The 27,410-nt window shown below is 35.3% G+C and overlaps 1 protein-coding gene across 11 annotated transcripts in view; it reads right to left on the reverse strand.

Moving 5' to 3' along the window:
- MPDZ (multiple PDZ domain crumbs cell polarity complex component) overlaps positions 1–27,410 on the reverse strand; it is a 206,986-nt gene that overhangs the window by 106,924 nt on the left and 72,652 nt on the right. For all 11 annotated transcript variants that reach the window (XM_066368173.1, XM_066368175.1, XM_066368165.1 and 8 more), the window contains 7 exons: positions 16,118–16,327; positions 15,484–15,623; positions 14,624–14,837; positions 13,370–13,498; positions 11,226–11,435; positions 8,058–8,172; positions 7,653–7,741 (listed from right to left, as the gene is read on the reverse strand). In XM_066368173.1, coding sequence (XP_066224270.1) covers positions 7,653–7,741; positions 8,058–8,172; positions 11,226–11,435; positions 13,370–13,498; positions 14,624–14,837; positions 15,484–15,623; positions 16,118–16,327 — 1,107 coding nt within the window. The remainder of the gene's footprint in view (positions 1–7,652; positions 7,742–8,057; positions 8,173–11,225; positions 11,436–13,369; positions 13,499–14,623; positions 14,838–15,483; positions 15,624–16,117; positions 16,328–27,410) is intronic.

Below are 27,410 nucleotides of genomic sequence, written 5' to 3' on the forward strand. Positions count from 1 at the left end.
AGAGAAAATGGAATGGAGAACATAATCAAACAAATAATAGATGAGAACTTCCCAAGCCTGTGGAAAGAACTAAAGCCTCAAGTTCAAGAAGCAAACAGAACTCCGAGTTTTCTTAACCCCAACAAACCTACTCCAAGGCATATCATAATGAAATTGACACAAACCAACAGCAAAGAAAAAATTCTCAAGGCAGCCAGGGAAAAGAAGAATACAACATATAAAGGAAGGCCCATTAGATTATCATCAGATTTCTCAGCAGAAACTCTACAAGCTAGAAGAGAGTGGACCCCAATATTTAAAGTCCTGAAAGAGAGGAACTTTCAGCCACGAATACTATACCCATCAAAGCTATCCTTCAAATATGAAGGAGAAATAAAAACATTCACAGATACAGAAAAGATGAGGGAATTTATCATCAGAAAACCCCCACTCCAGGAATTACTAAAGGGGGTTCGCCAATCAGATACAAAGAACAAAAAAAAACAGAGCCACAAGTAAAAGCTCCAAGAACACAATAAAACCAAATTTAAACTGTGACAACAACAAAAAGAAAGAGGGGGAGAAGATGGAGATTAACAGTAGCAAAGGACGATGGAGTGCAAAAGTACTCACAAAATAGTTCGCTACAATGAACAGGGTAGGGACCCTTTTCATTACTCAAAGGTTACCACCATTGAAAAAACCACCACAGAAGCACATGAGATAAAAAAGATAGCAACAGTGGAAAGATGTATGGAATACAACCAAATAAAAACAAAAGATAGAAAAACGAAAGAGAAGGATCAAACAAGACACAAAACTAACAGAAAGCAAGATAGGGAAAGCAAAATGGCAATAGGGAACTCACAAGTATCAATAATTACACTAAATGTAAACGGATTAAACTCACCAATAAAAAGGCACAGAGTAGCAGAATGGATTAAAAAAGAAAATCCAACTGTATGCTGCCTACAGGAAACTCATCTAAGTAACAAGGATAAAAACAAATTCAAAGTGAAAGGCTGGAAAACAATACTCCAAGCAAATAACATCCAAAAAAAAGCAGGCGTAGCAATACTCATATCGGATAATGCTGACTACAAGACAGGAAAAGTACTCAGAGACAAAAATGGCCATTTCATAATGGCTAAGGGGACACTGAATCAAGAAGACATAACAATTCTTAATATATATGCACCAAACCAAGGAGCACCAAAATATATAAGACACCTACTTATTGATCTTAAAACAAAAACTGACAACAACACAATCATACTTGGAGACCTCAATACACCGCTGACGGCTCTAGATCGGTCATCCAAACAGAGAATCAACAAAGACATAGTGGCCTTAAACAAAACACTAGAGCACCTGGATATGATAGACATCTACAGGACATTTCATCCCAAAGTACTGAGTATACATTTTTCTCCAGTTTGCATGGATCATTCTCAAGAATTGACCATATGTTGGGCCACAAAAACAACATATTAGCAAATTCAGAAAAATTGAAGTTGTACCAAGCATATTTTCTGATCATAAAGCCTTGAAACTAGAATTCAACTGCAAAAAAGAGGAAAAAAATCCCACAAAAATGTGGAAACTAAACAACATACTTTTAAAAAATGAATGGGTCAAAGAAGAAATAAGTGCAGAGATCAAAAGATATATACAGACTAATGAAAATGACAATACGACATATCAGAATCTCTGGGATGCAGCAAAAGCAGTAATAAGAGGGAAGTTCATATCACTTCAGGCCTATATGAACAAACAAGAGAGAGCCCAAGTGAACGACTTAACTTCACACCTTAAGGAACTAGAAAAAGAAGAACAAAGACAACCTAAAACCAGCCGAAGAAAGGAGATAATAAAAATCAGAGCAGAAATAAATGAATTAGAGAACAGAAAAACTATAGAAAAAAATAATAGAACAAGGAGCTGGTTCTTTGAAAAGATCAACAAAATTGACAAACCCTTGGCAAGACTTACCAAGGAAAAAAGAGAAAGAACTCATATAAACAAAATCCAAAATGAAAGAGGAGAAATCACCACGGACACCGTAGATATACAAAGAATTATTGTAGAATACTATGAAAAACTTTATGCCACTAAATTCAACAACCTAGAAGAAATGGATAAATTCCTAGAACAATACAACCTTCCTAGACTGAGTCAAGAAGAAGCAGAAAGCCTAAACAGACCTATCAGTAGAGAAGAAATAGAAAAAAACATTAAAAACCTCCCCAAAAATAAAAGTCCAGGCCCTGACGGCTATACAAGCGAATTTTATCAAACATTCAAGAAGACTTGGTTCCTATTCTACTCAAAGTCTTCCAAAAAACTGAAGAAGAAGCAATACTTCCAAACACATTTTATGAGGCCAACATAACCCTCATACCAAAACCAGGCAAGGATGGCACAAAAAAAGAAAACTACAGACCAATATCTCTAATGAATACAGATGCTAAAATACTAAACAAAATACTAGCAAATCGAATACAACAACATATTAAAAAAATAATACATCATGATCAAGTGGGATTCATCCCAGAATCTCAAGGATGGTTCAACATACGTAAAACGGTTAACGTAATACACCATATCAACAAAACAAAGAACAAAAACCACATGATCTTATCAATAGACGCAGAAAAGGCTTTCGATAAAATACAACACAATTTTATGTTTAAGACTCTCAACAAAATGGGTATAGAAGGAAAATATCTCAACATGATAAAGGCCATATATGATAAACCATCAGCTAACATCATATTAAATGGCACTAAACTGAAGGCTTTCCCCCTTAAATCAGGAACAAGACAGGGTTGTCCACTCTCTCCACTCTTATTTAATGTGGTACTAGAAGTTCTAGCCAGAGCAATCAGACAAGACAAAGAAATAAAAGGCATCCATATCGGAAAAGAAGAAGTAAAGGTATCACTTTTTGCAGATGATATGATCCTATACATCGAAAACCCCAAAGAATTCACAAAAAGACTACTAGAAACAATAAGCCAATACAGTAAGTTCGCAGCATACAAAATTAACATACAGAAGTCAATAGCCTTTCTATATGCCAACAATGAAACAACTGAGAAGGAACTCAAAAGAATAATCCCCTTCACGATTGCAACAAAAAAAATAAAATACTTAGGAATAAACATAACAAAGAATGTAAAGGCCTTATATAATGAAAACTATAAACCATTGTTAAGGGAAATCGAAAAAGATATAATGAGATGGAAGAATATACCTTGTTCTTGGCTAGGAAGAATAAATATAATCAAGATAGCTATATTACCCAAAGCAATATACACATTTAATGCAATTCCCATCAAACTTCCAATGACGTTTTTTAAAGAAATAGAGCAAAAAATCATCAGATTTATATGGAACTATAAAAAACCCCGAATAGCCAAAGCAATCCTAAAGAAAAAGAATGAAGCTGGGGGCATTACAATACCTGACTTCAAACTATATTATAGGGCCACGACAATCAAAACTGCATGGTATTGGCAGAAAAATAGACAATCAGACCAATGGAACAGAATAGAAAGTCCAGAAATAAAACCACATATATATAGTCAAATAATTTTTGATAAAGGGGCCAACAACACACAATGGAGAAAAGAAAGCCTCTTCAATAAATGGTGCTGGGAAAACTGGAAAGCCACATGCAAAAGAATGAAACTGGACTACAGTCTCTCCCCCTGTACAAAAATTAACTCAAAATGGATCAAAGATCTAAACATAAGACCTGAAACAATTAAGTACATAGAAGAAGACATAGGTACTCAACTCATGGACCTGGGTTTTAAAGAGCATTTTATGAATTTGACTCCACAGGCAAGAGAAGTGAAGGCAAAAATTAATGAATGGGACTACATCAGACTAAGAAGTTTTTGCTCAGCAAGAGAAACTGATAACAAAATAAACAGAAAGCCAACCAAATGGGAAATGATATTTTCAAACAACAGCTCAGATAAGGGCCTAATATCCAAAATATACAAAGAACTCATAAAAACTCAACAACAAACAAACAATCCAATAAAAAAATGGGAAGAGGATATGAATAGACACTTCTCCCAGGAAGAAATACAAATGGCCAACAGATATATGAAAAGATGCTCATCTTCTTTAGCTATTAGAGAAATGCAAATCAAAATGGCAATGAGATACCACCTCACACCTGTTCGATTAGCTGTTATTAGCAAGACAGGTAATAGCAAATGTTGGAGAGGCTGTGGAGAAAAAGGAACCCTCATACACTGTTGGTGGGAATGTAAAGTAGTACAACCATTATGGAAGAAAGTATGGTGGTTCCTCAAAAAACTGAAAATAGAACTACCTTATGACCCAGCAATCCCTCTACTGGGTATATATCCCAAAAACTCAGAAACATTGATACGTAAAGACACATGCAGCCCCATGTTTATTGCAGCATTGTTCACAGTGGCCAAGACATGGAAACAACCAAAAAGCCCATCAATAGATGACTGGATAAAGAAGATGTGGCACATATACACTATGGAATACTACTCAGCCATAAGAAATGATGACATCGGAACATTTACAGCAAAATGGTGGGATCTTGATAACATGATACGAAGCGAAATAAGTAAATCAGAAAAAACCAGGAACTGTATTATTCCATACGTAGGTGGGACATAAAAGTGAAACTAAGAGACATTGATAAGAGTGTGGTGGTTATGGGGGGGAGGGGGGAATGGGAGAGGGAAAGGGGGTGGGGAGGGGCACAAAGAAAACAAGATAGAAGGTGACAGAGGACAATCTGACTTTGGGTGGTGGGTATGCAACATAATTGAACGACAAGATAACCTGGACTTGTTATCTTTGAATATATGTATCCTGATTTATTGATGTCACCCCATTAAAAAAATAAAATTATTATTAAAAAAAAAAAAAAAAAAGTGAAACAATCCAAGTGTCCATCAATTGATGAATGGATAAATAAAATGTGGTATGTCCATACAGAGGAATATCATTCAACTATAAAAAGAAATAATTTCTTTTTTATATGCTTCAACATGGATAAACCTTGACAATGTTATGCTAAGCATAAGAAGCCAATCACCAAAGACCATTTATTGTATGACCCCATTTACATGAAATGTCCAGAACAGGCTTACCTACACAGAAAGTAGACTGGTGTTTATCTAGGGTTGGGAGGATGGGGGAATAGGGAATACCGCTAATGATATGGGGTTCTATTTAGGAAAATGATATGCTCTAAAATTGACTGCGATAATTGATGCACAACTCTGAATATACAAAAACTACTAAATTACACTTTAAAACGGTAAATTGTATGTTTTGTGAATTATATCACAATAAAGCAAATTTATAAATGCTCTCTAATGGCTTAAAATATAGAGCTTAGGGAAAAAAGTACATAGTTACGTTTTCAATATTTAATTCAGTATCATACCGTATTTTTTGCTCCATAAGACGCACTTTTTGCCCTCCAAAAATGGAGGGGAAAATGCCCGTACATCTTACGGAGCAAAAAATACGGTGTTTTATTAAATATTCTATCACACCATTTGGTTCAGAATATTTTTTTCTTATTTTTCTTCCTTAAAACCCTAGGTGTGTCTTATGGTCAAGTGTGTATTATAGAGCTATTTATATGAATTTAGAATCTGTACCTATTCACTTGCTCTCCCTCCCATTCCTCCATATATTAAAAAAAAAATAGTTAATTTTCATTGCATGTTAAAATGGAGATACCACGGGGAAAGGTCATTTCCAGGAGACAGCCAGTTTAGGTGGCCGGTACAACTTGATTCTCACAGCAGATTTCAGAAGGTGAACAGGTCTAATTAAGAGCTTCATAGAACTAAGCCCCAAAACTCAGGGAGTTACAATGTAAAAGTAAAGGGCAGAGGGCTTTTTTTTTGTAACAGAGGCAGAGAGAGAGACAGAGAGGGACAGACAGGGACAGACAGACGGGAAGGGAGAGAGATCAGAATCATCAATTCTTTGTTGTAGCACCTTAGTGGCTCATTGATTGCTTTCTCATATGTGCCTTGATCAGGGGGCTACAGCAAACCAAGAAACCAAGTGACCCCTTGCTCAAGCCAGTGATCTTGGGTTCAAGCTGGTGAGCTGTCATCAAACCAAATGAGCCCACGCTCTGGCCCGCGACCTCAAGGTTTCGAACCTGGGTCCTCTGTGTCCCAGTCCGACACGCCATCCACTGCACCACTGCCTGGGCAGGCACCTCTACCTTTTCTGTTAAATTGTAGCTGGAAACACATAACAAAAAATTTACCATCTTGACCATTCCTAAGTGCACAGTTCTGAAGAGTTAAGTATATTCAGACTGTCTTATAAGAGATCCTCAGACATTTTCATCTTGCAGAGTGAAACACTATATCCACTAAACAACAGATCTCCACTTCCCCCTTCACCCAGACTCCCAAAACCATTCTACTTCCTGCTTCTATGAGTAAAGCAGGACTATATATTCAAGGAACTTCATATAAGTGGAATCATACATTACTTGGCCTTTTGTGACTGGTTTATTTTACTTAGCATAATATCCTAAGGTTCATCCATGTTGTAGAATGTGACAGAATTTCCTTCTTTGTACCACTAAATAATTTTCCATTGTATGTATGTATCACATTTTTTTATCCATTCATCCATGGATGAACTCGAGTCACTTCCTCATCTTAACTATCGTGAATAATGCTGCTATGAACAAGGACTCTTCTATCTTTACATTCTAATTTCTTACTATTATTAAGATCCCAAGGAAACAGAGGAACTTAAGCAAAAACAAACACATATTTAAATAAATTGGCATTCTCCAAAATGGCTTTCAAAGCACACTAACATATGTTTGATTAGAAAAGTTTAGGAAACACTGAAGTAAAAGACTTAAACAAGTTTCTCTATTGCAGAACTTCTCAGTCTTTGGTTTTTCAACATGCACTGTGAACACCTAAGAGAATATGTCACCTGCAGTTTTTCCTATAGTGTTTTAGCCAGGAAGCCCAGGCGCAGGGTCTTTGGATTTGTGCTCTAGGGAGGAGTTAGGTAGCCCTGCTGCCACTGCATACTGAATTGGAAGAGTCTCTTGCACACGGCCTTGAACAGCAATATGCTCAAAGCCTACTAATGTTGCTCAGGTAACAAAGACGGGCTTGATCTAATGAGAGAGGCTGGATATTTTACTTATTCGGGTATATTTTTAGAGCTAAAAGTAACCCTGGTCATGGAGTCAACAGTAATAGTGTCATCCTGCTAATGTAAAAAAGAAAATACACACATCCCAAATTCAGATTCAATTAAATTAAAGGTTATGACATCTGGTCTTTACCTTTGAAGTGACTACAACTGAAATGTAACTGTGATATTAATGTAACTAAAGTGTAAGTATGATGTTAATGTTACAACCAGAAATCAGATATATCAGAAATTATTCAAGAACAAAGTCCTACCTTTAGAACTAAAATCAGTAAAGCTTCTATTTAACACTCTTACTTACACAAAACAAAAAAGTTGGTATTTATAACGAGAGCTTCAAAGTACCAAAGCAAGCTTAAATTAGTACGAAGTTAAATGTAGCTCTCACAACTGAGTAAATTAGGAGAATGCATTTCTCAACCATGACAATCAATAAAATAAAGTGTGTTACTTACTGCTATAATTTGGTCTCCTATTTGGATTCTTCCATCATGTTCAACAGCACTGCTCTTTGTAATGCTCTTTACAAAGATTCCTGAAGGTTCTAAGATTGGAAATAGTTCTAATTTTACTATTTACAAAAATTTCTCAAATAATAAATAACATCATCCTCCATTATCCAAATATAAAGTCTTAATTTTGTATAAATATAAATCAATAAGCCACACAAAGAGTAGTAAAACTTAGGCTTAGAATATGTGTCTTGATATAAAATCAGAATTGCATATATTAAGTTCCTAGAAAAGATTTTAATCTGTTTATTCAACAATATAAAAATACATAATATTCAATATTTCATAAGATAATGCTATGAGACAACTGTCAAGTTAAAAAAGTAAAATACTAAGGTGTAATATTACCTAATTTTTTTTCTCCAATGTAACCAGCAATGGTAATTCCTAATCCTTGAACATTCTTAGTGAGTTCTACATCAAACGTCTCACTTTCTTCACTTTTCTGAGTGAAAGCATCAACCTAAAATAAAATCAGTAAGTAAATATACAGAAAAATAAACATGTAAACAAATATGATAAACTCAAAAATCCACAACCTTTATATAGGAATAAGGTGTAATTGGCAATGGAACACTACACAGCTGTGAAAAAGAAGGAAATCTTACCTTTTGCGATGGCATGGATGGACCCGGATTATTATGCTAAGTGAAATAAATCACGCAGAGAAAGACAAGTATCTCATTTATATGTGGAATCTAATGAACAGAGTGAACTGAGGAACAGAATAGAGGCAGAGGCGGAGTCACAGGGACCAGAGGGACAGCTGTCAGAGGGAAGGGGGATGAGAAGATGGTATCAGAGAAGGTGAGGGATTAGTGAAATTACATATACATAACACATCGATACAGATAACAAGACAGCAAATCCAAGAAGGAAGGGAGGAGGGTGTGGGAGGGAGGGGGCTATGGGAGGGTAATGGGGGACAAGGGGGTGCGGGTGAGGGAGTTATATTGAGTGGGACACTTGAAATTAAAATAAAAAAATTACACACAAAATAAGTGCAAAGAAGTAAAAAAAAGGAATAAGGTATAATTGGTTATCAGAGAACTTTTAAAGAATTATAGTACAGATTACTCTTTCAATCTTGATAATATGCACTGAGCATCCTATTTGTACATAAAAGGAATGTCAGCAGTAGAGCTGAACATACCTCCTTATCAGAGAAATACATTATTGTTTGTATATACAAAACTTTAAAAAAAGTTTCTTATTAATAAATTCTATTTTCAGAGGTTGAAAGAACTCACATGTTTTAAATTCAGATCAACAAGTTTAAAATCTAGCTTTGGCACTGAATTTTTCTAATCATCACTTTGTTCAACTGTCTATCAGAAATAAAAATAACATGTCCAGCTAGCATTTACTGAGCAGAGTCTCTGTAATAGGCAGTTGACATTTACTATTTAGAACAAGGTTATAAGGTAGGCACAATTACTGTAAACTTTTCTCTGGGGACATTGAGGAACATAAACTTTTTCAAGGACAAACAGTAAACATTCTATTAGAGCAGAAATCAAATGCAGAGAGACCGGTTGCAGAACCCTTGCTCTTAAATGCTGTGCAGCATGTAAAATCCTAGGTGGAATGTAGAGGCCATCATGTCCACTCAGGACATGGTGCTTCTATTGCTATCCTACGTGATAGTGGATTCTAACACCATGGTATGACCGATTCTATCCTTCAGACATACTATAAATACACTGGTGATTATTTTAAAAATTAGTGAAATGTACCAATGAACTATTTAAAATGGTCCCTATATTTGTTTTGTAAATTCATACTTTAATTTCTAAAGTTACCTATAAGAAAGAATGAGTTCCTTCATTCCTGCAATGAGAGCTGAAAGCAGGTTTCTCTATCATGTAGCATTGCCATTACTTAAATAGTGGCCTGAAGGGCACAGGTGCAAAGCATTAGTGAGACTAGTGCAGTAAGTTCTCAGTAAGCTATTGGCATTATATACTAGTGTGGTGTCAGCAGATTCCACAGAGAACCCTAAGAAGATCACAACAGAGTAAGCCTATGGGTTCGAATAGACATGCTGGTTGGGTAATGTTTTCTGATTTTCTTTAAGCAAACTCTGACTGTATCTCACTTATAGTCCACCTAAATGAGATCTCATTTTATATAAAGTTTCCTTTATTTTTTTTCACTGCACATAATTATCTGTGCAAACTTAGCAGCAAGTTTAAAGTTTAGATAATTACAAGAAAATGACAGGATGAAATCTGCTTCAATTGAAACAAATGTGTTTTCTATTTTTAATAAGACTTATGCGAGTGCTATTTTAGAGGGTGGCAATTTGACTATCGAATAGTTTTTAAAAGGGGCACAAGCTTCAGAAATGATGATATGAACAGAATAGAGATATTTTTCTAAGCTTTCAATTACATCAAGTGGTTTTCGGTATTGCATTCATATATATAATGCTGAATAAAATGTTTTTGTTTACCACAAAAGAATGCCACTTAAGTCCTTTCACAAACAAGCTTTCTTTCTTTACTTCTTTCTCTTCGCAAAAAATAGCAACCAAATTCGATCCTAAAAACAACAGAATCATGGAAATTTCAAGTGTTCTAATAAAAGTCTCAAAGGGCTTGTGGACTCCTTTAGCCTAGACACTAAAATTAGAATTTGAAGCAATTGGTTAGAAAAAAACTTAAACAGAAAAAAATCATATCAATGTGTTTAGGTCTATGAATGGAATGTAGAATATGTATTGCTATAAAGCTTATCTAAAAATTGAGTGTGATTCTCTTCTTAAATATTTAAGAGATTTCTTGATAAAATTGTTCTGTTGATATTTTGATATTTTACCCAGTATAGTCATCTTGTGACCTGAAATATTTTAAATAACCGCCACCTCCTAGTAATTCTGAAATTTTCTAGCTTTTTTAAATACAAAGTTAAAAACAGACAGAATGCTATGCATATGAAAAAGATTTTGTTACAACCTCAAAAGCATAACACTTGTTTAGAAATTTTTAACAGTGGGGTCAACAATAGGGACTTCTAATTACAAATCTGGTAACAATTGTATAACATATCTTAAAACAATAATATTAAAAAACTTCAGTAAGTTTACTCACCCCCAACCCCAAAAAGGGGACACTGAAAAGAAAGTTGTTGTAAGGGAATAATCAGAACTTACAGCCCACCTTACAGAAGGCCTACTGAGTAAGAAAAAGAATTACCAGTAAACATTTTAGGTATTAGTAGCAAGTAATTCTTTAAAATGTTTTCATGCTGCAAAACATTATCCTCATAAATGTGCTTAGAGAAAAATGTAAAATAGTCCTCTAGAATTTTTTAAGCAATTTATTTTTCATCTATTACACATTTTTCCTAATTAGTAATATATTGTTTGTGCCAAAACATCTCTATATTTCAATTTTGTTTCATTTTTGTCACTAATATATACACATTAATAAATCTAGTTTCAAAATAAACATCTTGTCATTTAAGTGCTACCGTCTGTGACTTTCCCCATGAACTGTTTTTACCTCTACCTACCCGCAGCTCTGGTGTAGAAGATGGAGATGAGGACACAGTGACGCCCAACGAGGTGGGTGCTGCTGGTTCCTCTATGGCACCTCTTGCAATCATCAACTTAACTCTATTTCCGCATTGCCTGAGGACTTGTGCTACTTGCTCACTGCTCATTCCTGCCAGGTCTGTGTCACCAATCTTGAGAATGTGGTCTCCACTGCACAATCGCCCATGCTGAATAAAAAGAAACTGTTTTATCAGGCTTTACTGATATTATCACCTTCATCACAAAAATCCTAAATAAAATAAAATGAATAATAAAAAAGTAATATGAATTTTCAATCATGGGACATTATACATGTGGTTGTGATTTTAACTGTTTTTTGAAACAGTCTAACATCATTTAATGTGACATAAGTAACTAAAATTCTCAAATATTCCTTAAATTGATAGTTGATAGTAGATAGGAGATTTGCAATTGGATTTCTACCCACTAGATGTAAGAAAATATTAAGCCCTTTTGTGAAATTCTGAGAGACAGAAGAGAAAATGCCATTATGCAAAGATAAAGTAAAATTAACTATAAAAATAATTATTCAAAATATGTCATGAACCACAAGATCACACTGAATTAATACCACATGTTGAATTAATATCACAATTTTCTGCTTTGCCATTTAAATTATAAATATTGCTAAAGAACTCATCTGCAGATAAAATCATGTTGAGAAAAAAATTCAGGCAGATGAGAAGAGTGAAAAGCAGTCTTATACACCTCCATATAAACAGGGGCACTAGAATTCTGCGCAATGATGACAATGTTCTGTATTGTCCAATTCGGCAGCTACAAGCAAAAGGTGAAATGCAGCTAGTCCAACTGATGAACTAAATTTGTAATTTTAATTAATTTAAATTTGAATTCAAAATGAGACGTGGCAAGTATCGACAATATTGAGCAGTGCAGCTCTATATTGAAGACAATTTATTTATCACAAGCCTGTCAACTAAGGGAATTCCACTGGATACTGATAGGTACTGGCTAATATTTAATAGAAAAAATATTAGCCCTGGCTGGCTGGCTCAGTGGTAGAGTATAACCTTGGCATGTGGATGTCCCAGGTTCAATTCCCAGTCAGGGTACATAGAAAAAGCAACCATCTGCTTCTCCAACCCTTCCCCAACCCCGTTCTCTCTCTCTTTCTCTCTTCTCTTCCCACAGCCATGGCTCAATTGATTCAAGTGCATTAGCCCCGGGTACTGAAGATGGCTCTGTGGCTCCACCTCAGGTGCTAAAAATAGCTCAATTGCAAGCATGGCCCCAAATGAGCAGAGCACGGGCCCCAGGGGTTGCCTGGTGAATCCTGGTCAAGGCATATCTAGGAGTCTGTCTATCTACCCTCCTCTCACTTGTAAAAGAAGAAAAAGAAAGAAAAAAAATATTTGCAAACTATTTTGTTACTGTCAATACCTCTATTGATAAGGCTGTTAATAAATCTGACTTTCACTTATGAATATGAAAAATATTTGATAAACTGTCTCTTAAGTGAGTTCAAATACACATGTGAAAACAAACAGCTTTATAAACAAAATGTTGTAATCAAGGCAAAAGATACATCCGTTAGCATAACTTGCAAATTAAAATGTAAATCACAACAAGGAACTACAATTTTATTAAATATATTTCAACATGTCACATAGCAAAAATGGCAACTCTTTAATAAACTACTCTAAGTGATAAAAAACAGGCTGTGCTTCATATACAAGGATGACACCAGTGACCCACCACTAGAGGGACAAAATGAAACCTTGTTTTTTTCCTACTGTAGTATTCGTTTTTCAGTAATATCTTGTGGCCATAAAACATTGGCTACATTTATAAATATAGTCTATAAATAAATAAATAAATTTTACCTCTACAATGATCAAAACCATAACCTGGGCTTTAGCCTGTGGATCTATTTCTTTAACTTAAGATCAATGTTCCCATTTCAAAGGTATTTCTCCCCAGGTCTAAAGAAAAATTTTAGGGACAGGCCAACAAAACAGAAGATTCTAACTCAACTTCTTGGGTAATATCTAAGGCAAAAGTTTCTTCTGACAGATAATGTAAAAGACAAAGTCATGTTATTTGATAAAACAACATGACAGACCTATTAGGAGTAGCTCACCTGATCAGCCACTCCACCTGGCAGAATGGTTTTTACTATCACGCCAGTTGTTTTTCCTCCTACAATTCCAAATCCCAGACCAGATCCATCATTCACCAATTCAATAGTTTCCACGTGCTGCCAGTGAACCTGAAAACAAAGCTCCTATAAGCATCTGAAAAAATTTAGGAAAAACTAAAATTTTCATTATAGTTGAAATTTTTGTGAATATTATTTTGTGAGCAGTATTAAATAACTAAGTTCAAACATAACAGTGAGCTCTAAGAAATATCCCTTTTATTTAGGACACTTCCATTTTAAAAGACTGTTACTTCATAATTATTCTTGTAACTATCAATACATCATTATAGTGACCACATTTAACCAGGTAAAGATAGGCACTGATTTGCAAGATCCTTTGCAGAACAATTTTAAAAAAGAAAAAGACCAAGGAAAAACTATTACCTATTAAAAATGTTTTCTGCATAATTCTACCTTGTAGGATTCCAAATCAGATGACTTTTTTTTTTTTTTTAGCGAGAGACAGGCAGACAGACAAGGATCGATAGACAGGAAGGGAGAGATATGAGAAGCATCAACTCATAGTTGCGGCACCTTAGTTGTTCATTGACTGCTTTCTCACATGTGCCTTGACCAGGGGGCTGTGCCAGTGACCCCTTGCTCAAGCCAGTGACCTTGTGCTTCAAGCCAGTGGCCATTGGGCTCTAGCCAGAACCATGGGGTCATGTCTATAATCCCACACTCAAGCCAGCGACCCTGCGCTCAAACTGGTGAGCTCACACTCAGGCTGGCGACCTTGGAGTTTGGAACCTAGGTTATCAGTGTCCCAGGTTGATGCTCTATCCACTGTGCCACTGCTGTGTCAGGCCAAATTAGATGACTTCTTAAAGTCAATGACAGCTAACTGTAACAACAGTACATATATATAATTTACAATTTATAAAGCAAAATAAAGACTCTATCTGTCCACAGAAAGAGTCAATTTTGTTAAAGGACCAAATGTGTTTTTTTTTTTTTCATTTGAAGGATGTTATCAAATTAAAAAAAATAAACAATAATGGTAAAAATTGTTATAGAAGCCAGAAACTTAAGTCATAATAAAATAATAAATATTCCAGACTAAGGAGAGATAAAATAATAGAAATGTAGTAAAACTCAAGAAATACAAAGAATCTAAGGAACTGGAAACCTGTAGAAAATCAAGAAGAACTAGGAAAATATGTTCTGTTCCTTGTGAAAATCCCACATACGCACCGGATTCGAGTGAGCTGAAATTGTGCTGGCCGCAGACGGAGAACGGGAAACTATGGGGCTCATGAGCTGCGGCAGTGAGCCTCTGGCAATGACTAGCTGGACATTGTCTTTGGCTTTCTGCAGGATACTGATAGCCTGTTGATGTGTAATTGTCTGATCAAGTGCCTGTCCATTGATAGCAAGGATCTGATCAGTTTCCTTCAATCTTCCATCTCTATCAAAAATAAAAAAAGGTGGTTACAGGTAACTGACAACTCCTACGACAAGGACAGCTGTTCTGGAACAGTCTCAGGTTACTTTAATCCTATTTTCTAATGTCCACACATTTAAAGGTTTTTCTGGCACTTCTACTTTTAAAAACATGCACTTTTACTCTAGTTGATCTACCTAATCAATTTTTCCCATTTGTAAGCCCTCTCCTTTCAGCTACCCACTCAGCTTGTACATCCTGTCTTGCATGTTCCTATCCTCTAGGAGTGAAAGCAAAGACACATATATTTACTTATTGCTTTGAGTATATTTATAAAATATAGTTCAATTTATCATGGTCCACATGTATACTTTTCTAGATAGTAATTTTAAAATCTAATCAAAAGAGCTTATTTATTAACAACATCCTAATCAAATTTTTCTTCTCTTACTAAAAAGTGATTAAGTTATGAGTATATTCAAAAGCTACTCCTAAAAAGTCTTATTTTTTATCACAGCAATGTTAAGGATGTCTAAAAAAAAAACTGGTTAATATGAGATTCAAATTTTTGTTTGTTTTTATTCATTTTTGCTTCTCCAAATTCCCCTAAGGTGCTGAACACCTCCAGAATGTGGTATCAAAAAAAGAGAAGGCACCCCAGCAGTCTCACCTGTGAGCCACACTGCCCTCCTGGATCTCCTGCACGAATATCCCCAGTTCCCCCCGGTTTTCACTCCTAAGCCCCACGACACTGAACCCAAGGCCTCCACAGGGAGGTTTGAGGAGCTCGAACACTTCTACATGGCGACCCTGCCCAGGAAGCAAAGCAAAAAATACAATTAAAAGTGCTAATCACTGCACTTAAATCATCTTATTATGACATTACTTTGTTAAAAAAATAAGTTAAAAATTTTTTTCAAAGATAACCTTTACCTTTCATCACCTAGAACAAGTTATTTTATTAATATTTATCCTGAAGAATATTTCTAGAACCTAAGATATAATACTTAGTTTAAAATGTGGTAATTTTTAAAAATGGAACAGAAAAATCTCTGAACCATTCAAAGACACAAAATCTACTTCATTTTTATCCAATATTTCCAGATGTTATGTCTTCATAAATAAGAATATATTCAATACATTTAACAAAATACATATTTAATGTATATTTACATTTAATAAAATATTTAATATATATTTAACATGTTAAATAATATAAATATTCTTCAAATTATTCAGGTCTTGATTACAATCTTAAGATATCTTATGTTCTATCATAACTAACAGGAAAATATTGCTCTTACCTGGGCCATATTCTTAATCAGTTGATCAAATTCATCACAAGCAGGCTTCCCACTGATGTGATGAGAACCTGAAGCTGTAAGTGCTTCCAGATTCCCATTGATTGCAGATGATAAAAACGGTTCATTTTGCAAAGTAGGAATTACAGCTGGGATGAAATGTGGAATATGGGCACATTCGGCATTGGAAATTGCCGAAATTGCAATGTTTACCTAGGAGTAATATGAAAATTATCAACAACTTTTGACATTTCACAAACTATTTCATAGAAAACATCCCAAGAGGGGTAATAATGAAGTACATACCAAATTTCAAATTGGTCATATCCTTTAATTCAGCAACTCAATTTCAAAAAATTTATTTCAAGGAGAAAAATTAGAGTAACACACAAAGATGTATCTAGGGACGTGCAATGCAGCACTATTTATTAGATAAAAATTATTTTTAAACTAATTACTTCCAGTATTGAACTTCAGAGTACTCATTAAAACAAATGCAAAAGCAGACACATCTATACACACACTTTTAAGTGAAAAAAGCTGGTTATAGAACAATATGAATAATGTAATTCAACATACTTTCAAAAAATATGTTTATATATGTATCATTAAACATCTGGAAAAATATATGCCAAACAACCGAAATAACACTAGCTGTTCCAGACAGATGGGATTCCAGGGGGCCTTTTACTTTCCATATTGCTTGAATTTTTATAACAATGTATGTAGTAAAGAATTTGGTCTTCTCCAAAGAGAAGTGTGGCCTTTGTCACCCAGTTCCTAGGAAGTAACTTCTAAACCTTTGGAATTTCCCAGATGATTAGATTGTCTTGGTTATTCATGGTGGACCCCAAGATTACATGTTATCACCTTAAATTCTGAAATTAGGTTAAATCACATGGCAATCAATCAATCATACCTATGAAATTATGTACAGATAAAAATTCTGAAATAGAGCTCAAGTGAGTTTGCTGTTTTGGCAATACTCCAGCATACTGTCACACACAGATTTGGGGGAAGGAGACACTTCCGAAGGAAAATAAAAACTTTGACTTGGAGTATGACCAGACTCTACACTATATGCCTCTTCTTTCAGACAATTATTGATCGGCATCCTTTCCATAAAATAGACCACAACAATGAGTTTAACAACTTTCAGTAAGTTCTGTATGTCCTTCTAGTGCAGTGGTTCTCAAAGTGTGCACCAGGGCACACTGGTGTGCCCTAGAAGATTTCCAGGACACCCTATGGTATTCCAGAGAAATATGTGCCTGTTGGGGACCAAAAATCCAACAGGGTTTTTGGAGCTTAGATTCTTGGGGGACAAAGGTGTAGGGAATTGGCTGTAAGCTGACAGTCTGCCCAACCCCCCACCTCACTTGCCTGATTAGGTTGCAAAAGGCTGTTAAGCTGTGGGGCTGGATTGTTTACACTACCCCCATGTTCCCTGGAAAGACTGGAGGCAATTTCTTTTATCCTTTGTTTGGTGTAAAGTTAAGATGATATGTATGGTGGGGGTTTTCTGCACTCAACACAAGAATAAAAAGAGAGGAACTCTTCAATGTATTCACGAGGAAATGAGTTTGCCTTTCAAATATATGCCCAAACATTGAAGAAATCGCTAGGACACATCAGGCTCAAGTTTCTCATAAACACAAGAATGAATAAACTTAACACATTTGCCCCAGGACCTGCCGAATTTACTAAATCTTACTAAGAATGTATCTATATATATAAAAAGGTAACCTTTTTGTCGGTTTTTTTATTTTTAACCCCTTTTTACGAATTCTAAAAAGAATAACTCAAAAATCTAACATAAAAATGTTTTTTAATGTCAGAATAAATTTAATTTTGTTGTATTTATTTTGTTTAATTACCATAAAAGCACACCTGGATTTTTTTTTCTTTAATAACATATTTCCTCAGAAATTTGTATATAGTTACACCTACAATTATTTGTAGGATTTTAAATGTGCCCCCAACTTCAAAAAAATTGAGAACCACTGTTCTAGAGAAGTGTTTAACCTGAGGGTAGTACTGCACTTGCAGTTTGTTCAGACTGAGTCTGGCCTTGTGCACATTCTTTCCTCTAACTTTATATTTGGAACTTAACTCCTCTGCTTGTTGGTTGCAAAAGTCTTGGGAAGAGTTGTCAGGCTGGAAGACTGAGATGGTGCCCTCAAACCTACAGTTTGTCAAATTCCAGGTACAATCATATGAATAAACAACAAAAAAGATAATTCCATTTTAGAAAAATATCTGTAATTACTTTGTGTGTCTGTTATAAACTTCAAGTCAAAGCTAAATAATTAACAAAACAGTGCAGTCAATCCTGACTTCGTATTTCTATAGGGTATGTGGAAGCTAACTTTTCATCTGTAATTATTTATAAGGTTACACCAACAATGTTTTTGGATCACTCTCTGACTTATCTCCCAGCGCTGTCCTTCACACACACAACCCCAGCTATGCTGACCTACTGACCATTTCACCTTTCCTCACACTGCCAAGCTGCCCCCCCTACTAGGCAGGTACATCTTTCCCCCAAGTATCTATCGATATACATTCTTTCATTCAAGTGTGCTCAATGTCACCACCGAGAAGCCCTCCCTGAAAACCCCACCTAAGAAAGCATCCCACCACTATGCACCATTAGCTCACCCTGCCCTGTTTTTTTCACAGTGCTTGTTATCACCCAGCATGTACTCTGTTGTCATAGAACTTTCACCTCAATTTGTCAGGACAGACTAAATCCAATGGAGAATTCTCCAGTGGAGGATTATTCTGTTATATCCTCATTCTCAGAAGAGTGCCTAGTACAGAGCTGGCATTCAAATACATTTGCAGAATGTTTATTCATAAAGACTACTATGATATATCCTTCCCAATGATCCTCTTCATATCTTTATTTTCATTTTACATATGACAAAAATTAACAAAGTCAGAAACAGTATATATAAGACATAGAACAAATAAGCTAGATTTTTCATCACGGTGTTCTTATATTCTTTGTATTATACACATGCAAACAGTCATCTGAGATATCATTTTAGCAAGTAAGATATTAGGGAAAGAGCTTCCCTTGAAAGAAATAATCAAAACATTTCATAATACATCATCTATCTGTGCCTAAGAGTTTGTTATCTATACTTAAAAATGAAACAGAAAACTCAGTAAGTTACCAAAGTAACCAATAATTCAACCATTGTAATGGCTTATCTACAACCACAGATGAAAAAGAGATCAATGCATTTAGAAGAGGCTTTTGGGAATCCTTTCAAGTGCTTATTTTAAAAACGACAGCAGGCATGATCAATTACTATTTTTTTCAAAAGCAAGCTTCTTATGCCAAACCTGATTTTTTTTATCCTGAGCTGTGGAAACTTTAATAGAGTCTGCCAGCGGAAGATACACTGCTCAGGTTGTAGCAGATGGCATAATGAAATCTGTTACAGGCTGAGGATCCCACACACCAGGACCTAATGTCTGTGGTATATTTCATAGGAAAAAATATTTGGACTTCTACTATGGTAAGCCAGAATGAACAAATCACATTCCAAGAACAGAGTCTAACCATATAAAGCTAACTGATGAAGTATAAGATCTGATATTATGTAAAACAAGGTGTGAGGGCATTCTAAAAATAAAATCTTAGAACAAAAGCAAATACAATATTATAGATAAGAATGCATAAAAGTACTAAATATCAATGTTTTCTCCAAATATGTTAAAGGTTTAACCAATGTCAATGACTCCTCCTGTCTCCTCCTGACCCTTGAGGTTCACAGAAATGTAAAATTAAAAATTAAAGATATCACACATGTAAAATCTATAATTTAATTATCATATAAAATGTATCTTTAAATTTTCAAATTTATACCCACAAAAAACCACAAAGTCCTCTTTTGATTCTGCTGTAATTATTATAATGGCTTTCTGAACTAATCTTCTTGAGAAACAGAATGAACTTTATTTTCCTTGATAGGCTTGTTCATAGCAGCCACAGTATAAATGTTTAACGAAAGGAATCTGACTCCCATCTTGGTGTATAGAATATTAAATAAACAGAAGAAAACACAACTATATGATGATTTTTACCTACACATAAACAATCCGTATAATTAATGGAATTTGCTAGTAAGTAAGCAAGAGTTACTAAATAATTATGTGCTCTCTATTTAACTTCTGGCTTAGTATTTCAGTGTAAAAAGGCCTTTTCTGTTCTTAGCAAATGAACATGTAACTTAATTAATGGGCTTAGTCAGTTCTAATACCTAAAACATAACTCAAATAAAGATTATGTAAAGTATTCAATTAAAAATTTGTCAAATTCTGTGTGAAAGGGCAGAATGAACACCTGTCAATATTTAGAATTATAGGAGAAGCTCTCTTATTAGATGCAGTCAAAACCAGTAATTGGCCTGACCAGGCTGTGGCACAGTGGATAGAGCGTCGGACTGGGATGCCAAAGACCCAGGTTCAAGACCCCGAGGTTGCCAGCTTGAGCGCGGGCTCATCTGGTTTGAGCAAAAGCTCACCAGCTTGGACCCAAGGTCATTGGCTCCAGCAAGGGATTACTCGGTCTGCTGAAGGCCCGCGGTCAAGGCACATATGAGAAAACCATCAATGAACAACTAAGTTGTCTCAATGCGCAAAGAAAAACTGATGATTGATGCTTCTCATCTCTCCGTTCCTGTCTGCCTGTCCCTGTCTATCCCTCTCTCTGACTCTCTCTCTGTCTCTGTAAAAAAAAACAAACCAGTAATTGGTTAAGTTATTCTAAATGGTCAGATAAAGTAGAAATAAAAATAAAGGACAAACAAGCACTTGATTTTAACTTGAAACATGTTAATTCATAAATATCTTCATTATGGGAGGGATCCACCTTCTTTCTTGCATAAAGCAAATTTGTATATTATGGCATTATTTTCAAATCCAGCCTCTAACCATGAAGCAAGGATTTAAACATTTGAGAAAAATTTAATTGAATAAGTTGTCTAGATGGTTATGAGATCTTTTCTCAGTGTTTTACAGTTTGATCAAACACAACCAATTCACCAGGAAGAGCTTTATCATTTCATCTGAGTAGCCTTTCAAAAAAATTTAAATAAGTTTTCATAATTTCTTTCATAATTTTTTATGTAATAAAGTCATTCACTTATAAAAAATAATTGGCCTAAATAGCCTTAAAATGTTTTTTTATAAATGTACACTTACTTGGTAAGTATTACAGAAGCACAAATAGGAAAATATCTGAATAAACAATTGTCTAGTGATCTGGGCAGAAGTCAATATGCAACATCGAAGAAATAGACAGTATCCTTTCATCTAGGAAATCACTTATTTGGAGGTATGCTATAGTAGCATCCCAAGAAAACAAAAATCATCTTTAAATCTATATGCAATTAAGCTTCCTCTGTGGGAGTATCTGTACCAGAATAACCCTTCCACTGAAATAAAACATTTGCATAAAGAACTACCTTTTAAAAAATTAGCTTATATATCAAAAATACATCACTCCTGTCATATTCTATGCATCAGAAACAAATCAGTAAACCCAGCCCTCAATCAAAGAGAAGAGACAACACAAGAGCACAAGTACCAGAAGGTACAGATTATTGGTGGCTATCATAGAAGCTAACATAGCAGCTGAAAGCCAAGACCAAGGAAAACTCTTAAGAGCCACCAAAGCAAAAATTACTTTATTTTCTGTATGGCCAGTAACTGCAGCGCCATCAAAGCCACCTGGCCAATGCAGGTTCAGGTTTGATTCGGACAGACGGAATCAACAGAGCCGAAAACTGGTGGTCCATTATCCTTTATTCTAAACTCGCGCTCCGCAAGCAAGTAAAAATAGACAGTAGGCTCCAAAACCCCCTCATTTAGCGCTCACAAAGGTACTGACTCATCCGAGTTTTCCTAGAACCAAAGGCTTCTACCTCACCAGTCTTATCCACCTCTGTTCCCCATCTCCTTCTCCTCCAAGAACTGGCTTCTCCTTCCCCATAAGCCATTTTGGCTGCCTCCTCCATGTGGCCTCCCTGCCCTGCCTCCATGGGCTCTTCCTCTCTACAAGAACATGGCCACTCTCCCCAAAATGGCCTCCTAGCTCCTCTTTTTAAAACCTTTTGGTGTGAAAGTCCTCCCACAACACACATTAGCATAACCACGCCTCTTCCCAAGCATGAAGGTAATTAATATTATCACCTACGGCCCTGATAACCTTTTTATAAAATCCACCCACTTTTGCAGTGCTGGTCAACCTGGTCCCGTCCACCCATGAGTGGACGGTCCAGCTTTAATGGTGGGCCAATCGCGGTGCTGTTCGGTTGTTCTGCTACCCGCCCACCATAAAAGCTGGACCGCCCACTCGTGGGCGGGAGGGACCAGGTTGATCAGCACTGCAAAAATGGGTGGTTTTTATAAAAAGGTCCGCCATCGTGGAGCTAGGGCTACGGCCATTCATGTGGGCAGTGCCATCTTTAACAAAGTGAGCAAAATATCTTTTCTGCCTGACATTTTCCAAGAAAAATAAAACCGACAGCTGACTTAAGTGAATCAATGAAAGAAGAAAACAGAACTTAAACATTAAGACTAAGAACAAAAAAACTGACACTCTAGCACAGTGGTTCTCAACCTGTGGGTCGACCCACAGGTTGAGAACCGATGCTCTAGCACTTTCAGAACATAACAGTGTTTAGAAACATCTACACACATATGACCACTTGAGTTACAACAATAGTGTCAATGTTGAGGAAGAAAAGGGTGATGGTCTTTTCAATAAATGATCTGGGTCTAAGGGATATTCAGATGGAAAATTCTAAACAGATACATGAACATAAAAACTTAATCTCTACCTCACACCACAGCCAAAATTTAGAAAATAATGTAAGCATCTTTGAGAATATTTCTACATCCTTTGCATAAGTCAATTATTTCTTAAGTAGGACCTAAAAGGCAACACCCAAAGAAGAAAACTTTGACAAATGAGACTTTATTAAAATTTAAAATAAACAAACCCAAAAAACTTCTAGTCACTACAAGATACTGTTAGAGAAATGAAAAGAATACAAATCAGAGAAAGACAGTTGTGATACAAATGTCCAAAAAGTAGCTGTATTTAGAATATATATAAAGCTCTTATAAATCAAGAAGAAAAAGGCTGAGAAAATAATAGAAAAGCAGGCAAAGGATTTAAACAGTAAATCCACAAAGCATATCCAAATGACCAATTATCATATGAAAAGGTACTCAATATATTATAGTTAGTTATCAAAAAAATGCAAATTAAAATAACAATATATTACAACATACCCCCAGAGTGACTAAAATGTAAACACAAAGGAAACTTAAAACTGGTGTGCCAAGTGTAAAAAATAATGTGGAGCAATGAAAATTTTCATCATTATAGTGATAGTGTAGACCTACAAAGACTCGGAAAAAGAGAATGACAGAATATACAAATGCTGATTGTATACCTTAAGACATAGAAATTTCACTTGTAAATAAATATCCTAAGAGAAATACACACTAATGAACATCAAAAGAGATGGGCATGGCAGCTTTATTTACAATAGCCAAACTGAAGAAAACAAAATTACAATTAACAAAAGAAATGACAAATATCCTGGAAAACAACTTCAGCTACACACAATATAAATGAATGTCACAGACACAAAATGAGAAAATATTTTTTTTCAGATTGCATTTACATAAAATTCAAATACTTATCTATATGATAAGTATCAAAACAGTATATGATCTGACTTATATATGGAAATTGAAAAAGCCAAACTCATAGAAAGAGAGTAGATTGGTGGTTGCTAGAGATTCAGGGAAGAAGGAAATAGATTGTGGTTAACAGGTAAAGACTTGATTTGCATTTCTCCAGGATAAGTTATCAGGATCTAATGTACATCACAGTGACTACAGTTAACTATACTATTTTGTATACCTGAAAGCTGATAAGAAAGTAGAGATCTTAAATGTTTTTACCGTATCTTAAACTTACACAATGTTATATATCGATTATATCTTAAATAAGCTGGGAAAAAATTTGTGATTCTTTTGGGGTAGAGGGTTAGTACTTGCCTGAGGACACCAACAGTCGTAACTGTTTATAAGTGGTAACTGTTTATATTTTGATTTAGGTGAAGGGTTACTTAGGTATATCCAATTTGTAAAAAAACCCTTGAGCTACCTAATTTTGCCCTTTCCTGTATGTTATTTCTCATTTTTAAATAGTTTGCAAAATAATCAATACAATGAGAACACAGAACCTGGGCACTCTAAGTATGATACAAAACCACTTCTATTAAAAAAGGAACAGACTTTGCTTGACTGGCAGTGGTGCAGTGGATCAAGTGTCAACCCTGCATGCTGAATTCACTGGTTCAAAATCCCAAGGTCGCTGGCTTTGAGCATGGGCTCCTCAGGGCTGGGTCACTGGCTTCAGTGGAGGAAATCATCTACATTATCCCGAAGCACACCAGCATGAGCCCAAAGGTTGCTAGTTTGAAAAGCCCAATGTTGTTGGCTTGAGCAAGGAGACAATGACTCAACTTGAGTCCGGGTACATCTGAGAAGCAATCCCAGCTCCTCTATATATAGATATCTAGATAGATAGATAGACAGATAGATGGACAAAGATAAAAGAAACAGACTCTATATATCAAGCTAAACCGTCTATAATAGATACCTTGAATCCAGGGGTAGTCAACATTTTTATATCTACTGCCCACTTTTGTATCTCTGTTAATTGTAAAATTTTCTAACCGCCCACCGGTTCCACAGTAATGGTGATTTATAAAGTAGGGAAGTAACTTTACTTTATAAAATTTATAAAGCAGAGTTACAGCAAGTTAAAGCATATAATAATAATTACTTACCAAGTATTTTATGTCAGATTTTTGCCTAGTTTGGCAGAATAAATCTTTATAAAACAACTTACTATAGTTAAATCTCTCTTTTTATTTATAATTTGGTTGCTCCACTACCGCCCACCATGAAAGCTGGAATGCCCACTAGTGGGCGGTAGGGACCAGGTTGACTACCATTGTTGAATCTAAAGTTCAATGAACAGAGCATTTGCCATAAATGGAGAATATGAAATCTGGGTATCTGATGATGAAGCTTACACTATTACTATGATGGATGAACTTCCAGACTTCATATGGATTCAACTGAATAATTTTCATTTTCAGAATAAATCCTTTAACAAGTACTTAGGTCAACATGAATACTCAGGAAATAAATTTCTTAATTTTTTATTTTATTTTTAAATTTTCTAATTTTACTTAGAAAATTAAATTTAACAGGGTGACATTGATCAATAAGAGTACATAGATTTCAGGAGAACATTTCTATATCTGAACTGTTGATTATGTTGTATACCCATCACCCAAAGTCAAATCATTTTCTGTCACCTTGTATTTGTCCCTCTTTATACCCTTCCCCCAACCACCACCCATTCCCATTCACTCAAATCCCCTTTCCCCGTCCCCTCTATTCCCTTCCCCCTGGTAACCACTTCACTTTTATTTATGCCACAAATCTGTTTTCTTTCCCACCTATGTGTGAAATCTCAGTTCTTAGCTTTTTCTGATTTACTTACTTCACTTGTATAATGTTCTCAAGGCCCATCCATGTTATTGTAAATGTCACTATGTCATCGTTTCTTACCGCTGAGTAGTATTTCATGGTATATATGTACATCTTCTTTACTCAATCTTCTATCGAGGAACACTTTGGTTGTTTCCATGTCTTGGTCACTGTGAACAATGCTGCGATGAACATAGGGGTGCATGTGTCTCTGTGTACCAATGTTTTTGAGTTTTAGGGGTAGACAACCAGTAGAGGGATGGCTGGGTCATATAGTCGTTCTATTCTTAATTTTTTTGAGGAACTACCATACTTTCTTCCATAATGGTTATACTAATTTGCATTCCTACCAGCAGTGAATGAGGGTTCCATTTTCTCCACAGCCTCTCCAAAACTTATTATCTGTCTTGTTGATAACAGCCAATCTAACAGGTGTGAAGTGTCATCTCATTGTAGTATTATTGAATTGCATTTCTCGAATAGCTGGTAAAGATGGGCGTCTTTTCATATACCTGTGGGACATTTGTATGTCCTCTTGGGAAAAGTATCTGTTCAGGTCCTCTCTCCATTTTTAATTGGATTGTTTGCTTGTTTGTTGCTGAGCTTTGTGAGTTCTTTATATATTATATTTTGGATATTAACCCCTTATCGGAGCTGCTGTATGCAAACTATCATCTCCCATTTAGCTGGCTGCCTATTTGTTTTGTTCTCAGTTTCTTTTGCTGTGCAGAAGCTTTTTAGTTTGATATAGTTCCATTCATTTATTTTTGCCTTTACTTCCCTTGCCTATGGGGTCAAATTCATAAATTCTTCTCTACGGCCAAGGTCCATGAGATTAGTACCTATGTTTTCTTCTACGTAATTATAGTTTCAAGTCTTAATTTTAGTCTTTGATCCATTTTGAATTAATTTTTCTGCAGGGGGACAAACTATAGTCAAGTTTCATTCTTTGCATGTGGTTTTCCAATTTTCCCAGCCTCATTTATTAAAGAGGTTTTCTTTTCTCCAAAGTGTATTTTTGGCTCATTTGTCAAAGATGATTTGTCCATATATATGTGGGTTTATTTCTGGACTCTTAATCCTGTTCCATTGGTCTGTATGTCTATTTTTCTGCCAATACCATTCTGTTTGGATGACAGTGGCTCTATAGTATAATTTGAAGTCAGGTAGTGTGATACCTCTGGCTTCACTCTTTTTCCTCAGGATTGCTTTGGCTACTTGGGGATTTTTATGTTTCCATACAAACCTGCTGATTATTTTTTTCTATTTCTTTTAAAAATGACATTGAGATTTAGATGGGAATTGCATTAAGTTTATATATTAGTTTGGGTAACATGATCATTGTAATTATGTTAATTCTTCCAATCCATGAACATGGAATATTTTTCCATTTCATTGTCTCTTTTTCAATTTCTTTCAATAATGTTTTATAGTTTTTAGTATATAGGTCCTTCACATCCTTTGTTAAGGTTATTCCTAGGCACTTTATTTTTTTTGGTTGTTGCAATTATAAGAAGAATGTTGTTTTTTAGTTCATTTTCTGAAGTTTCATTGTTGGCATATAGAAAAGCAGTAGCCTTTTGTATATTGATGTTATATCTGCAACTTTACTGTACTGACTTATTGTTTCTAATAGTTTTTTGGTGCAGTCTTTGGGGTTTTCTATATACAGTACAGTATGTAATCTGCAAAAAGT

This window comes from Saccopteryx leptura, chromosome 2, assembly GCF_036850995.1.
Source record: "Saccopteryx leptura isolate mSacLep1 chromosome 2, mSacLep1_pri_phased_curated, whole genome shotgun sequence".
Lineage (NCBI taxonomy): Eukaryota > Metazoa > Chordata > Mammalia > Chiroptera > Emballonuridae > Saccopteryx > Saccopteryx leptura.